General features: G+C 34.9%; 1 protein-coding gene across 7 annotated transcripts in view; it reads left to right on the forward strand.

Annotated features, from left to right (window-relative positions):
• Positions 1-12,765, forward strand: part of LOC149411706 (casein kinase I-like) — a 78,036-nt gene that overhangs the window by 59,362 nt on the left and 5,909 nt on the right. For 3 of the 7 annotated variants that reach the window (XR_016304807.1, XR_016304806.1, XR_016304808.1), the window contains exons 4-9: positions 1,378-1,572; positions 4,179-4,278; positions 5,067-5,169; positions 6,776-6,862; positions 7,977-8,145; positions 9,815-9,917. Coding sequence is in view for 4 of the 7 variants with exons in the window: in XM_089646844.1 (XP_089502970.1) it covers positions 1,378-1,572; positions 4,179-4,278; positions 5,067-5,169; positions 6,776-6,862; positions 7,977-8,145; positions 12,355-12,443 (743 nt within the window). In the remaining 3 variants the exon portion in view is untranslated. Of the gene's footprint in view, positions 1-1,377; positions 1,573-4,178; positions 4,279-5,066; positions 5,170-6,775; positions 6,863-7,976; positions 8,146-9,814; positions 9,918-12,354; positions 12,499-12,765 lie in introns of those variants that run through there. The other 4 variants (XM_089646848.1, XM_089646845.1, XM_089646846.1 and 1 more) reach the window with 2 other exon arrangements.

Consider the following 12,765-nt stretch of genomic DNA (forward strand, 5'->3'; position numbering starts at 1 on the left):
TTAAATGTAAGCCTTTGTAAATCAAACCTATATTTAAATAGGTTCATTTTGTTCATTGGGATTCAGTTTCAGAAATATCATTAAATACTTACCTGATGTTTGTATTCAGTGTATATGTAAGTATTTATACTTACTTTAAAGTATTAAACACAAAACAAGCATTAATAAATATACTTCTAATTATTCAATCTGAATCATAAAATCTTCTTCTGTATTTCAACAGGACAACATCACTCTTGTTTTGATTTAACTTGTAATGTTATTGCTTTTGTCTTTTCATCCAGAGTGGTTCGATACTCTTAAATATCTATCCTGGTGAGACCACAAAGTTGCTAGACATGTTTAATGGCCAAATCTAAATAACCACGCACTTCTCAGACTTACTCTTTCTTTCTCCACCGCACTTCCTTCGGCCTAACAGCATTCCCCAATCGAAGATGCTGTAGTCCAATTGGCTCTGGTCAGTTACCATAGTGCAATGACCACATTTATATATTTATTTATTTTTAATTCAAGGCGTCACATTATTGGCACAATAGGTGAATTGGGAGTCACATCCTCTTCACATTTACTTCATTTATTTGTTTCTTCATATGAAGCGGTTACTTTGTGATGTGACATTATAATTTAAAATTAAACAATAACTTTGTAAACATCACTTATAGGTAAATACTTAATGCCGACCGGGTTTCGCTTTTCTTTACATAGGCAAAACAGCACGTAATATCAACACGCGAGTCAAAGAACACCTGAGATGCTTAAACAGTAATGGGTTCTCCGAATTCGCAAATCATCTCATATCAACCAACCATACGTTTGACAGAAACACTGGCGTCAGTCTATTACATAAAAACGGAATAGGCCTTAGGTTGGATAACTTAGAGGCGCTAGAGTTAAGGAAAGCCAAAAACGTCAATAGCAAAGTCATCAACAACCAAATAAACCTAAATAAAAGCCCTATACTCAGATTGTTCCCTATTGACAAAGAGCACTCGCCTCTCAATCTCCCACCTATCCCTACCTCTTCCACTGTAGCTCAGACCGTCTACTTACCGTGATATCAACACATGTTAATTTATATTTTAGATGTTTAGTATTATACTGTCCTGATGAAGCTACGGTTGTAGCGAAACCCGGTCGGCATTAAGTATTTACCTATAAGTGATGTTTACAAAGTTATTTTTCATTTATTTGTGTTTATAGCTCCACGTGTCTCCTGATATATATCAATAGCTTTGTACAAAGCTATTGAAGGTAAAGACCGATGGCTTTGGTTTTGTTTTCTGGCCAGATTGTTGGGTGTAATATCTGGAAAACAATTCTGTTTCATATGGAGTCAATGAGTGTCAAGGTTAATGATTTATGTTGTGTTTTCAGACCAGATGATTGGGCGCATAGAGTACCTTCACTGCAAGAACTTCATCCACCGGGACATCAAACCGGACAATTTCCTGATGGGCATCGGTCGCCACTGCAACAAGCTCTACCTCATCGACTTTGGCCTGGCCAAGAAGTACCGGGACTCCCGCACTCGCTTTCACATCTCTTATAGAGAGGACAAGAGTCTGACAGGTACCATTCAATAACCATAGATTAGCTGCACTGCTAGAACATTATCCACTGGGACAACTTCCTGATGAGCATGGGCCGCCCGCCACTGCAATACGCTGGTCGATCACCAACAAGGATCGATCGCCCAGGACCCGGTAGATCACGAACAAGGATCGATCGGCCCAGGACACACTGTATAATGCTCCTGTTACTTACTGTGGTATACATAATGAAGCTGCATTGAGCATCGAGCCTGATAATTCTTTACATCGAGGCTACCTTTATTAAATTGTTTATCGGGAATGGTAGCCTCTCTTTCATTTTTTTTTTCATTCCACGCTTCGTTTATGGGAAAATTGTCTGAATTGTCAACCAATTAACTCAATTTTTTTTAAATGTCAATTAAAATAAAATAAAAATTTAATATTTTATTACAGGTAGGTTCTTTATCGCTTGTCTGAATTCTTCAAACAATCGGTTCAAATTTAAAAAATGACACTGAAATTTAAATCAAATTTAACACACAGGAATAACTAACTCTTGTGGTTTTTTTTTTATTTGTAGGAACTTATCAACTATATATTATGTTGTTTTGATTTATTTAATTTGTATGATTGATAATCCAGCAGGATTTGGTTGAATTATGCCACATTCAAAACCCTTGCTCAAACTGGTACTGTCTACTTCCTTTAAATAGAAATATGGGTCATATCCTGTTACTTTTCCAAGTAACCAATTAAATATAGTAGGATTCCTTTCTGTGTCTGTCGAGTAACATTCTAATATTACAAATATGTCAAATTTATATTTCCGTCAAGACAATAATTACATACTGCTGAAAGGCTAGAGCTATCTGCACATTTTCAATTTGATTATTTATTCAATATTGAAATGAAGTTACAGATGTATACACCTATAATTTTTTTCATGCATTTTCCTAGTAACTTGTACAACGGTGCGACGATAAATTGTATACCGACACTTTTATACACGTCGATTACTATAGTCTACCCATCATAAATGATTGACGACACACGTCGGTACTACAATTGGCGCAGACGAAATAGGAAAGAAATACGAAAATAGTCCCAGAGAGTTCGTACGCACGTCATCGACGATCGTCCCCTTCCTTCTAACACACCTTGAATGAAAACGATAAAGACAAGATATTACAACGATGACGTCACTTACTATCTCTCTCTGGGACTTGTATACAGGGTGTCCGGAAACTCGTAGTACAAGCGGGAAACTGGTGAATCTACATCACATTTGGAGTCGATTTTGTAGTATATTTTTTTTTTATTTGAGCTTTCGTTATCGAGTAAATCGAGTTTGAAGTTGATTTTTTTTTTTTTTTTTTAATCAAATTCTTATAAATTATTACTGAAGATCAAAGTACCCAACTAATTAAAACTATTTGAAAGTAAAACAAATGAAGAAACTCGGATTTGAAGCATTATTTTGAAATCACCCTTCATTTAACCCGGTGTAATCATAAAATATTTCTGCTCTGCAGGGTTAAAACATCTGTTATTCAACCCTAAACACCAGAAAAAACTTTAACCCTAAAATAGCCGAAAAATATTTTTTTTTGGTTTTTTTTTTTTTTGAAAATGCTCAAATCAAAAAACTTTATGTTTTTTGGGTTCCCCATGTGGTGTAGATTCTCCAGTTTCCCGCTTGTACTACGAGTTTCCGGACACCGTGTATATTAGAGTACACTAGATGAAGAGATGCGATAGCACTAATGAATAAAATTATGTTGCAATATAGAATAACATGAGGTGATAATGAAACTATTCATCTGAAATAAATAGTCTTAAATCAGATAAGAATTATCTAACTATTTCGAAGCTTCATTAATTTATATTTTCAGGATTCCAATTTTTTTTTTTTTTCACAATCATCAAACATACTAATTTGGGTTGACTGTGCTGTGCGTTAGTCCAGCATGAAATCTGATTCAACGAACTCAAAATAATAATTAAATCGTGCCGACATTTCTTACCTTTTTACTTCAATAACACCAGGACACTAGCTTACCAAAATTCTCCTATTCCGAGACTTCACAATCTCGGAAACAAATATTCTGATCTGGGTGATATATTTCATTTGAAAACTAATCAGTATAAATGTTGTATATTCTATCACTTTTATTCATCTAGACACAAATAAACCTATGTACCCATATAACTTCTCCGCTTCTACTATTTTGTTTTGTTGAATCTTTTAAACTCAATTATATGCCTGAGGATTCATCTTTGCCATTATGTTTACATTCTTCTTTATTGTATTAATTTTTAAGTGTTTACTCTGATACAAAATGCTTGTATTTTTTTTAAAAAGAAAAGCCCACTAGGGCGTGTAATAAATAAATAAATTTTCTTTGAATTTAAGTGCCTTTTTCATAATTGTAACTGATTGTGTGACGAATTTAGACAAGTGACAAAGTACCTGCCTACACAATGTAATATTTTTGACAGAAAATTTATTTAGTTGTTTTCAAAATTGGATTTGATTCGTCGAGATTTTTCGCTAGTAAAAAATGAAATTAATTAAAAAACCTAAATTTTAAATATACCAGTGGTGTAACGCCCAACTAACATAATGTTTTTTTTTTATTCCAGGCACAGCACGTTACGCATCAATCAATGCACATCTTGGCATAGAACAGTCTAGAAGAGATGATATGGAATCTCTTGGATACGTACTCATGTACTTTAATAGGTATGTTATTCCAAAACAACACCCTTTTTTAATACCGCTCATGAGTCCCAACTGCTCTTCCGACTGTCCCAAACTCCTACTGAGATTAAATTGAATGTTTATGGTTCGATAATTTCACACCCTGTAATTTCTTCCCAGCATTTCCAGCGATAGCCCGATTTTTCAAACAGTGAAACCCAGTAGGAGTACGATATTCATGATTGTGGTGTGTGTTTTTGTGGCTGAAGTAGATGGGTAAGAGGAAGGTTGGGTAGTACCTGACTATTCAGATCTGGTCACCAAACATGGCTAATGCTATTTCAAATGTTGTTTCAATTCGGATTGGTGGCCTTTTTTCCTGGGCGATACTGATCACTCTGCTAGCAGTGTCACAAAGTTAATTTTTGAGCCCCCAAGAGCGTACCAAAATTTCATTCAAATTTTTTACTCCAAATAATCTCAGGAACCAACTGGTTAAAATAAGTCAAGTACGTGCCTTAACACCATGTATACGGAAACATAAACTGCTTCCTGTCGTTGAGGGCTAATGAATCCATCACTTCACTCATTTCCATCACTTCATCATTTTTTTATCCTGTAGGTTTAAAAAAAAATTATAAATCATTATAATAATTTCATAAAAATCGCCTACTTAAAGCCACCCAAATTTGGGTAGGTACTGCTCGAGGGCATTAGCGATGCCACCCAAATTTGGGTAGGTACTGCTCGAGGGCATTAGCGATGCCACCCAAATTTGGGTAGCTATCGCTCGAGTGGTTAATTTTTCTCACCATGTTATGGTATTTCAGAGGGACATTACCATGGCAGGGTCTCCGTGCAGCGACAAAACGGCAAAAATACGAGAGGATCAGCGAAAAGAAAATGTCCACACCGGTAGAAGTACTTTGCAGGGTGAGTTAATAAAACCAACAATATGTTTTTTTTTTTTATTTTGAATAAATTAAAAAATTAGATCTAAAGCCCAAAGAAATGATATTATTAGACATAGAATTTAAAAGATTACAGTTTGATGATTTTTGTCACTTGAAACCAGATCTGGGCTGAGCCAAACGGCGCCTGGCGCTAGTAAAAACCTCAAGGGCGCTGTATTAAGTGTTAGGTATTATCAGTGCTTTGGCAAGTCGATGCCCGGATAGGACTGCTCCAATCGCACATGAACCTTACACGTTTTCGTAAATACCCATATAAAAATGTACAGATTAATCATTTGTAGTAGGTAAATAACAAATGTAGATCCTAGGAAATGAATTGTACAGCGCCCTTGAGGTGATTTTTCACAAAAACTGCGCTCTACAAATTCTCCAATTATTATCATTATTATAATTAGTATTGCTCGAATTAACAGACTAGGTGATGTCTAGACAATTTTTTTATACCGTACCTCAATTTAAGTTTAAAAATTTAGATTTTTCTATCCGCATGGGTTTGAAGGCCTGTAATTTTTAACATTTTGAAGATTGGATCTACAATATGCCACTTTCATAACATTTTTTTAATAATTGATACAGGCAAAAATTTAAGACTTTTAAAATTTTTTATTAACCAGATAGCGGACATAATTTTTTATGGATGTGAAAAAAATTGTAAGCCACAAAGTCATATATAAACTTCATGTAATAATAATTCTGACAGGAATCGGACTCTGTGTTGTGTTTTAATGTTTAAATATGGATGCATTAACAACCCCAGGTTCAGAGATCGTACAAATAACTAAAGTTATATTATAGATTCTTTGTGCAAAAATGCTTCTGCTTATAATAAAAAGTTTTTCGTTACGAAACGAAGCTGTCAGAAACGCAAAACGTCAAAGTCAACGAAACTTTCAGTGTTGCTATATTAAAAAAAAATCAATTTTGAATTTTATAATAAATAAATAAATAAAGAAAATCGTATACCGGACATATTTTTTATGTAGTGACGTCTCGAGCTAAAAAAACGGATTTGTTTATTTTATTATTAAAAAACTGTATACTCTAATTTTTTTAGTAGCAATATTTATCCACACAATTTTTCCCCAGTCATTATAAAATGCATGCAAGTGGCCTATTACAATTTAAAAATTTATATACGTATCTGGCATGAAGTTTAATATATAGTAATGCAGGTTTACGGGTGGAAAAAAAATATAATAATCAGTAATTGTTGATTAAAGTACTAGTACATATTGAATTATTTGGCGTGTTGGAAATAAGCTGACGTTGCTCAGTTGTCCAGAGCACCTGGCCAGACATCAGGAGGTGCGGGTTCAATTCCCGTCGGTGGCATTTAATTTTACTCGGGAGATATTTTCAATTTGTATGGATTTTTTTAGGTGACTAATTATTGCTTATAATAATTTGATAAATAGTAATGCGTTGTCGCGGAACCGGTCGTTTGTTCCGTGGCAATTCAGAGTACTTCTTTCAAACTGAATGGCTAATGAAATAGCCTCGTCTGTATAGCATTATTATTTAAAACATTTATTCATTGCTAATAACTGATGTATTTCTGTTTCCAGGGGGTGCCTGCCGAATTCGCCATGTATTTAAATTATACCAGAGGACTCTCCTTTGAAGAAGCACCAGACTACATGTATCTTAGACAAGTAAGCTATTTCATCAATTATTATCATCCACTATTATAGATGGAACAACATAGAAATCCAAAATGAGGGGTAACAAAGTAAATACAGCCCCTCAAGGAGGAAGTCATGTTTCCTTGTAATGCCATTGGGAAAGTGGTGGACTTTAGTCCCCAAAGTCCCTAATTTTATATATCAATCATTATTTACTACTGAAGTTCTCAGTTTCGTATAAAGTAGAACCTCGTTAATTTGAACCCTGATAATTCATAATTTTTGAGAAATAAATATATACAGGGTGTCCGGAAACTCGTAGTACAAGCGGGAAACTGGTGAATCTACATCACATTTGGAGTCGATTTTGTAGTATATTTTTTTTTGATTTGAGCTTTCGTTATCGAGTAAATCGAGTTAGAAGTTGATTTTTTTTTTTTTTTTTAATCAAATTCTTATAAATTATTACTGAAGATCAAAGTACCCAACTAATTAAAACTATTTGAAAGTAAAACAAATGAAGAAACTCGGATTTGAAGCATTATTTTGAAATCACCCTTCATTTAATCCGGTGTAATCATAAAATATTTCTGCTCTGCAGGGTTAAAACATTTGTTGTTCAACCCTAAACACCAGAAAAAACTTTAACCCTAAAATAGCCGAAAAATATTTTTTTTATATTTAAAAAACTTTATGTTTATTTGGGTTCCCCATGTGGTGTAGATTCTCCAGTTTCCCGCTTGTACTACGAGTTTCCGGACACCGTGTCTATTAGATTTTCATTAAATTCGCACATTCTTCGACTTCAAATCAAATCGTACCTGAATTTGAAGGCACGGCCGCAGATTTCGACTTTTGTGGAAATTTATTTTTTAAGGTTAAGCAAAATATAATGTAGGTAATTTTAACCTCATAGGTTAGCTGCGAGTTTTTCCTCAACCAATCGTAGATGAACCTTGTTAGGTTTAGCAAGGTCATTATGCTCTAGCGATAGATCTGCAAACCAGACAGTCAGATTCCAGAGCTAGATATAAAATACAAAAAGTTTATAGCTTAAAAAAGATATATGGTTTCATGGATTGAATTTACCCTATATGTTTTTGCACTTCTATCCATATTTCAAACATTGTATTCAAATTTGCAGCTGTTCCGCATCTTGTTCCGCACGCTGAACCACCAATACGACTACACCTTCGACTGGACCATCCTCCGGCAGAGCACCGACGAGCAGGCGGCCGGAACCTCAGCCCTGCAGGCCCCCGCCACCTCCTCGCAGCCGGCCCAGCCCAGCGCGCAGCCGCAGGCCAAGTCTAGTGAGTCCCCAACACTCTTACTCCCCTAACCTCAAACACATCCTGGGACGGTGCCCAACGGACCCAGTAAGTGTTTAGTTCAATTTATCAACATCATCGGCGCTTGAAAACTCGGGAGAGTCATGGCTGCCTCCGCTCCTTGCATTTGCTTCCAGTGAGTTCATCCTTTTCTCCGACTCTTTCAAACTATGGCATTTTAGGTATTTATAGTATGGAGCTGAGAAAGATCAGCGAGGCACCTGGAATTGTCAGTATCCGTGGCTCTCCATGCAGCCCAGCACCGTGGGGGAATGTAGGAACCGCTCGTCCGAATCGAGAGTTGCGAATGCTTTTGTTGGATGACAGCCTCTGGGATGTTTTCCATTAGGGGCGTGAGGTGTTTTTATCTGCCAAGATTAGCTACAGGATCAACCAATTCTTTCGGATAGTATGATGGATTCCCAGTATTAGACACCCCAACGAATTGAGTTTTGATTTTGGTTTGCCTTCCACCAAAATTACTAACAAAGATTCGGACAACTACCCATCATGGATAGACACTGGGGGAGCTAGTATGACTACTATTGACAAGACGCTGCCACCTCAGGAGATAGGTGGATCTTTTGGGAGAGGAAAACACCAATAGCTGTAGCAAATTGTGTCAATACCCCGCTTTCATGGGAAGAAAGAAAGATTTTTAATATTAAATTTAAGAAAGCTCAGAAGCGAACCAGGAGACATCCGAATACCCAACGACAACCGTGATGAACTTTACTAAAGGGTCTAGTCCACTGTCATGGAGTGTAAAGTTTGGGATATTAATATAGTCCGTATAATTAATATATTCGTACATATGCCACAAAATCAGGAAATTCTCGGAAAGCTGCACTTAGTGAGTTTTTCTTTTACTTCCAACAAATTGGCAATGGCAGCTCCCGCACTGTTTCAAGTAAGTTTGGCTTGAGTTTTACTTAGCACGCCGGCCGTCCCATACGCCCGACTACCGCAGCTATGATTTGACTTTCTTGTTCCTTTTTTATCACACCTAACAAGCACCAAAATGAATTCTCATCACATCAAACCCAATTTACTTTAAAGTTTTCCACAATCCTGTGTTGGTTTAATAACTGCACGTTTCAAGTTATTCTCTTTCTGACTAAAATATACAATATTTAACCTGTCTATTGATTTCGGTCTATCCCACATTTCTGAATTGGCTTTGGGTTGTTGTATATACCGGCTAATTAAACTGCAACTTCCTTCCAGTCCTCTGAGCAGGTGCTACATGTCCCTAATATGCATTATCCCTTGGCTTACCGGTCGCACCAGGATAGGAGTTCTCCTCTCTACAGTGTTACTATCCATATCCTTTTCGATAACTACTGTAAATCATATAACTAAAGAATATATATATACTTATATTTAAAAATCTAACCCCCGCAACATCTAGGATCATGGATAGTCAGTGTTAGCCATTTCTCAAAACTACCTCTTGCAATTTATATATTATGATTAAGTGCATACGAAATTCTATATATATTGTTTATATTGAAATAAGCTTTCGTGCTTAGGTTCTTCATCCCTGAACTAGAGGAAAGGGGGAGTTGTTCAAGGAAACGGCCCAAGTCCAGTAAGTCCTCAGTGGTGTTTTTCTCAGCTAATCAGGTCATGACGATTTCTCCATTTTCAGCGAGCGATCCCTCTAGTTTTACGAAGGAGCTCGACTAACCTTCGCCGCACGCAATCACTTGCGAGGAATGGTCACGTCATAGCGCGCACGCCTCCATACGCACGTAAGTCCAATATCAGCTTATCGGATAACTGGCTCATCTCAAGACATAACCAGTGATATCTGGTACTAAACTAAACAAACAACAAACCACCTCCATGAGTGAACGCTTCATTCAAACCATAGGTATAAAATACTTAATATTCAGGACCACACAACTTATTTATTATGTTAATGTCAAATGAGAAAGTATACATTTTACTGGCACTTTTTCATTTGTTTGTGATTGTGTGTTAAAATTAGTTTTTTTAATTTTTAAGTATGTTTATACATGGTGTCCGGAAACTAGTGGCACAATGAAAAACTGATGAATCTACGGCACATTGAGAATACAAAAATCCTTTTTTTTTTTCGATACGTGCTTTTCAATTCCTTGGTCTACACTTTCTATGATTAAAAATGATTGTATCAACTGATTTTTTTTTTTCAAATTTCACCTGAAAAATTCAATCTTCCGATTCGATTTTCTCAAAAACGTAAGCTTAAATCAAAAAATGTTATATCACAAAATTGACTCTAAATGTGATGTAGATTCACCAGTTGTACCACTAGCTTCCGAACACTATGTAAATGCGTACCTTACTTTAACACCTTATAAATCCGTTTGAGAATGTAAAGTATCAGTCAGATATAATTTCATACAAATGTGAAACGTGTTTAGTTTGGATTTTATGCTTTAAAAATATTATTTTAGTTTCGTTATTTATTTTATTTTTTTATATTTTTCATATTTTTCATATATCTCAATTTAATATAAAAACTAATGTCTTCAAACTTTAAAAATCTAACAAATTATTAAAAGAAATAATTATTCGCCTAATATACGCCTGTTTCAGGCGAATAATTATTGCTTATAATAATTTGTTATCCTTTGTGCTATGCATACAAAATCCTTGTCTTATAAACATCATTTAAAATAATTTTAAAATCGAGCTAAAGATTGTCCAAATCGAACTTATTAAATGATATTTGAAAGTATTAAGAATGTAAGTTTTTTTATGCTTAGTTGGTAACAAATAAATTAGGCCCATTCAGTACTACAAGTCCGAATTTTATATATTCTATATCTATGGTTTAGAGTGACTAAACACAAGGAAATTGGTAACTAACCCATCATGTTTTTATCATCAACTCTTTGGGACCATCCATCCAGCAAGTATGTATTTTTTTACATTAATTTTTGATGATTTTTTAATGTTATTATTGTCTCTCTCTCGCTCTCTTTCTCTCCCTCATCAAAATTCATTGATAATTTAGTTTCACTCCCCCGTGGCTTGTACACACAAATTATCCACACATCAATCTGCCCATTCTGTAATAATCTAAAGTCAATATATTGTTTACCCATAACTTGCTTCTATTATGAATACTTTGATGTTATAGGCCCATTGCCGAACTATAAGAGCGAACGATGATGAATTACGAATGAACTGATTTCTGTAAGCAAGAGAAAGAATCTAATTAATTGACCGTGAATAAGTAGATTACAGATATATTTGTGTTCGAGTGAATGCTGGTTTATTTTTAATTTAAGTATTTTGGTGTGAGTGTGTCTTGAATTGTTGTAAAATATTGCTGAATGAGCTTGTTTGTGGTTTTGACACATCTGTAGCGAAAGTATTGCCGTGCGATACCGTGTTTTTTTTTTTCAATAAAATTTGAAGAGTTGTTTTTATTTACTAACTTATGGTGGAATAAATTTATTTGCTAATTAAAGCGCATATAAAACTATTAATTTCTTGAAACAGTAGGTATCCTGTATAAATAAAAATCGTATATGTTTATCCGTGACACTATCTAGGTTACAATCCAATTTTTTAGAACTTTGTAATCATTCAAAAAGATAGCTGCCAAAAATGATTGATTTTGAAACATGAGATCGACAAAATTGATGGTCCATAGGTCACCATGATTGAGTGGTTTAAGACGTTGTCCCGGTAAGACAGATCCTGGGTTCGATTCCCAGTTGAGACCGTTATCTTTTAATTTTTCAGTGTCTTGTTCTGTTTCATGTTTAGCTTAAATTTAATAGTATTATCTTCTATAATTTATTGAAGACTTATTTTTCTTGCAAAATGAGCAGATTTTTTTTTTTTGATGCACAACTTATATTTTCTGATCTTGTTCAAAGAGTAACTATTAGACGAATTAGGTTTAACTTCGGACCTATCTATATCCCGACAAATATTACTTGATAAGCAAGTTTTAGTAGAAGATTAAAAATTACATGGGGCCTGAAATCCACGCAAATATGTTAATAAAAGTATGTAAATGATTTGCGAAAAAATGCTTTTGCGTAATGGCCTCTCAATATTATTTTGAAAATCTCAGTCTTTTTTTACATTGATGGATTTTGGGACAGCAATATTTGTAGAATATTTTACGTATCCACAGTCACAATCATTTGATTAATATCTTCAACTTGTCAACGTTTGTTGTAGAACTTTTGCGTGGCGCGCCGCCTGGGGACGACAAATCCTTGTCCAACCGTTTTGCGTACGACTTGGACAATATGAAGTTAAACGATTAGCGATCCATTCAGAACCATATTCCACACGTATTGTAAACATGAAATTATATTTACATTAAGCCGACTATTTACTTTTTTTTGTATTAGGCCTAGGATTAAAATCTAATTTTTTGTATCAGTAATTACCAAATTAAAGTTGTTGACACAAGAATTAGTATTATTTCGTCTACACTTTGTTCTCCCCTCGTCACAATTGTTATAATCGCATCGCTGAGAAGCAAAACCCGCTCTGGAAAATTTTTGATGGTTTTGATACATTCACATGAAGTATTCCCTATCATCTATCTATATAAATAAACATGTAGATGTTTTGTTTGTTTAT

This window comes from Hesperophylax consimilis, chromosome 25 (genome assembly GCF_061612785.1).
Source record: "Hesperophylax consimilis isolate HC1 chromosome 25, BYU_Hcon_1.0, whole genome shotgun sequence".
Lineage (NCBI taxonomy): Eukaryota > Metazoa > Arthropoda > Insecta > Trichoptera > Limnephilidae > Hesperophylax > Hesperophylax consimilis.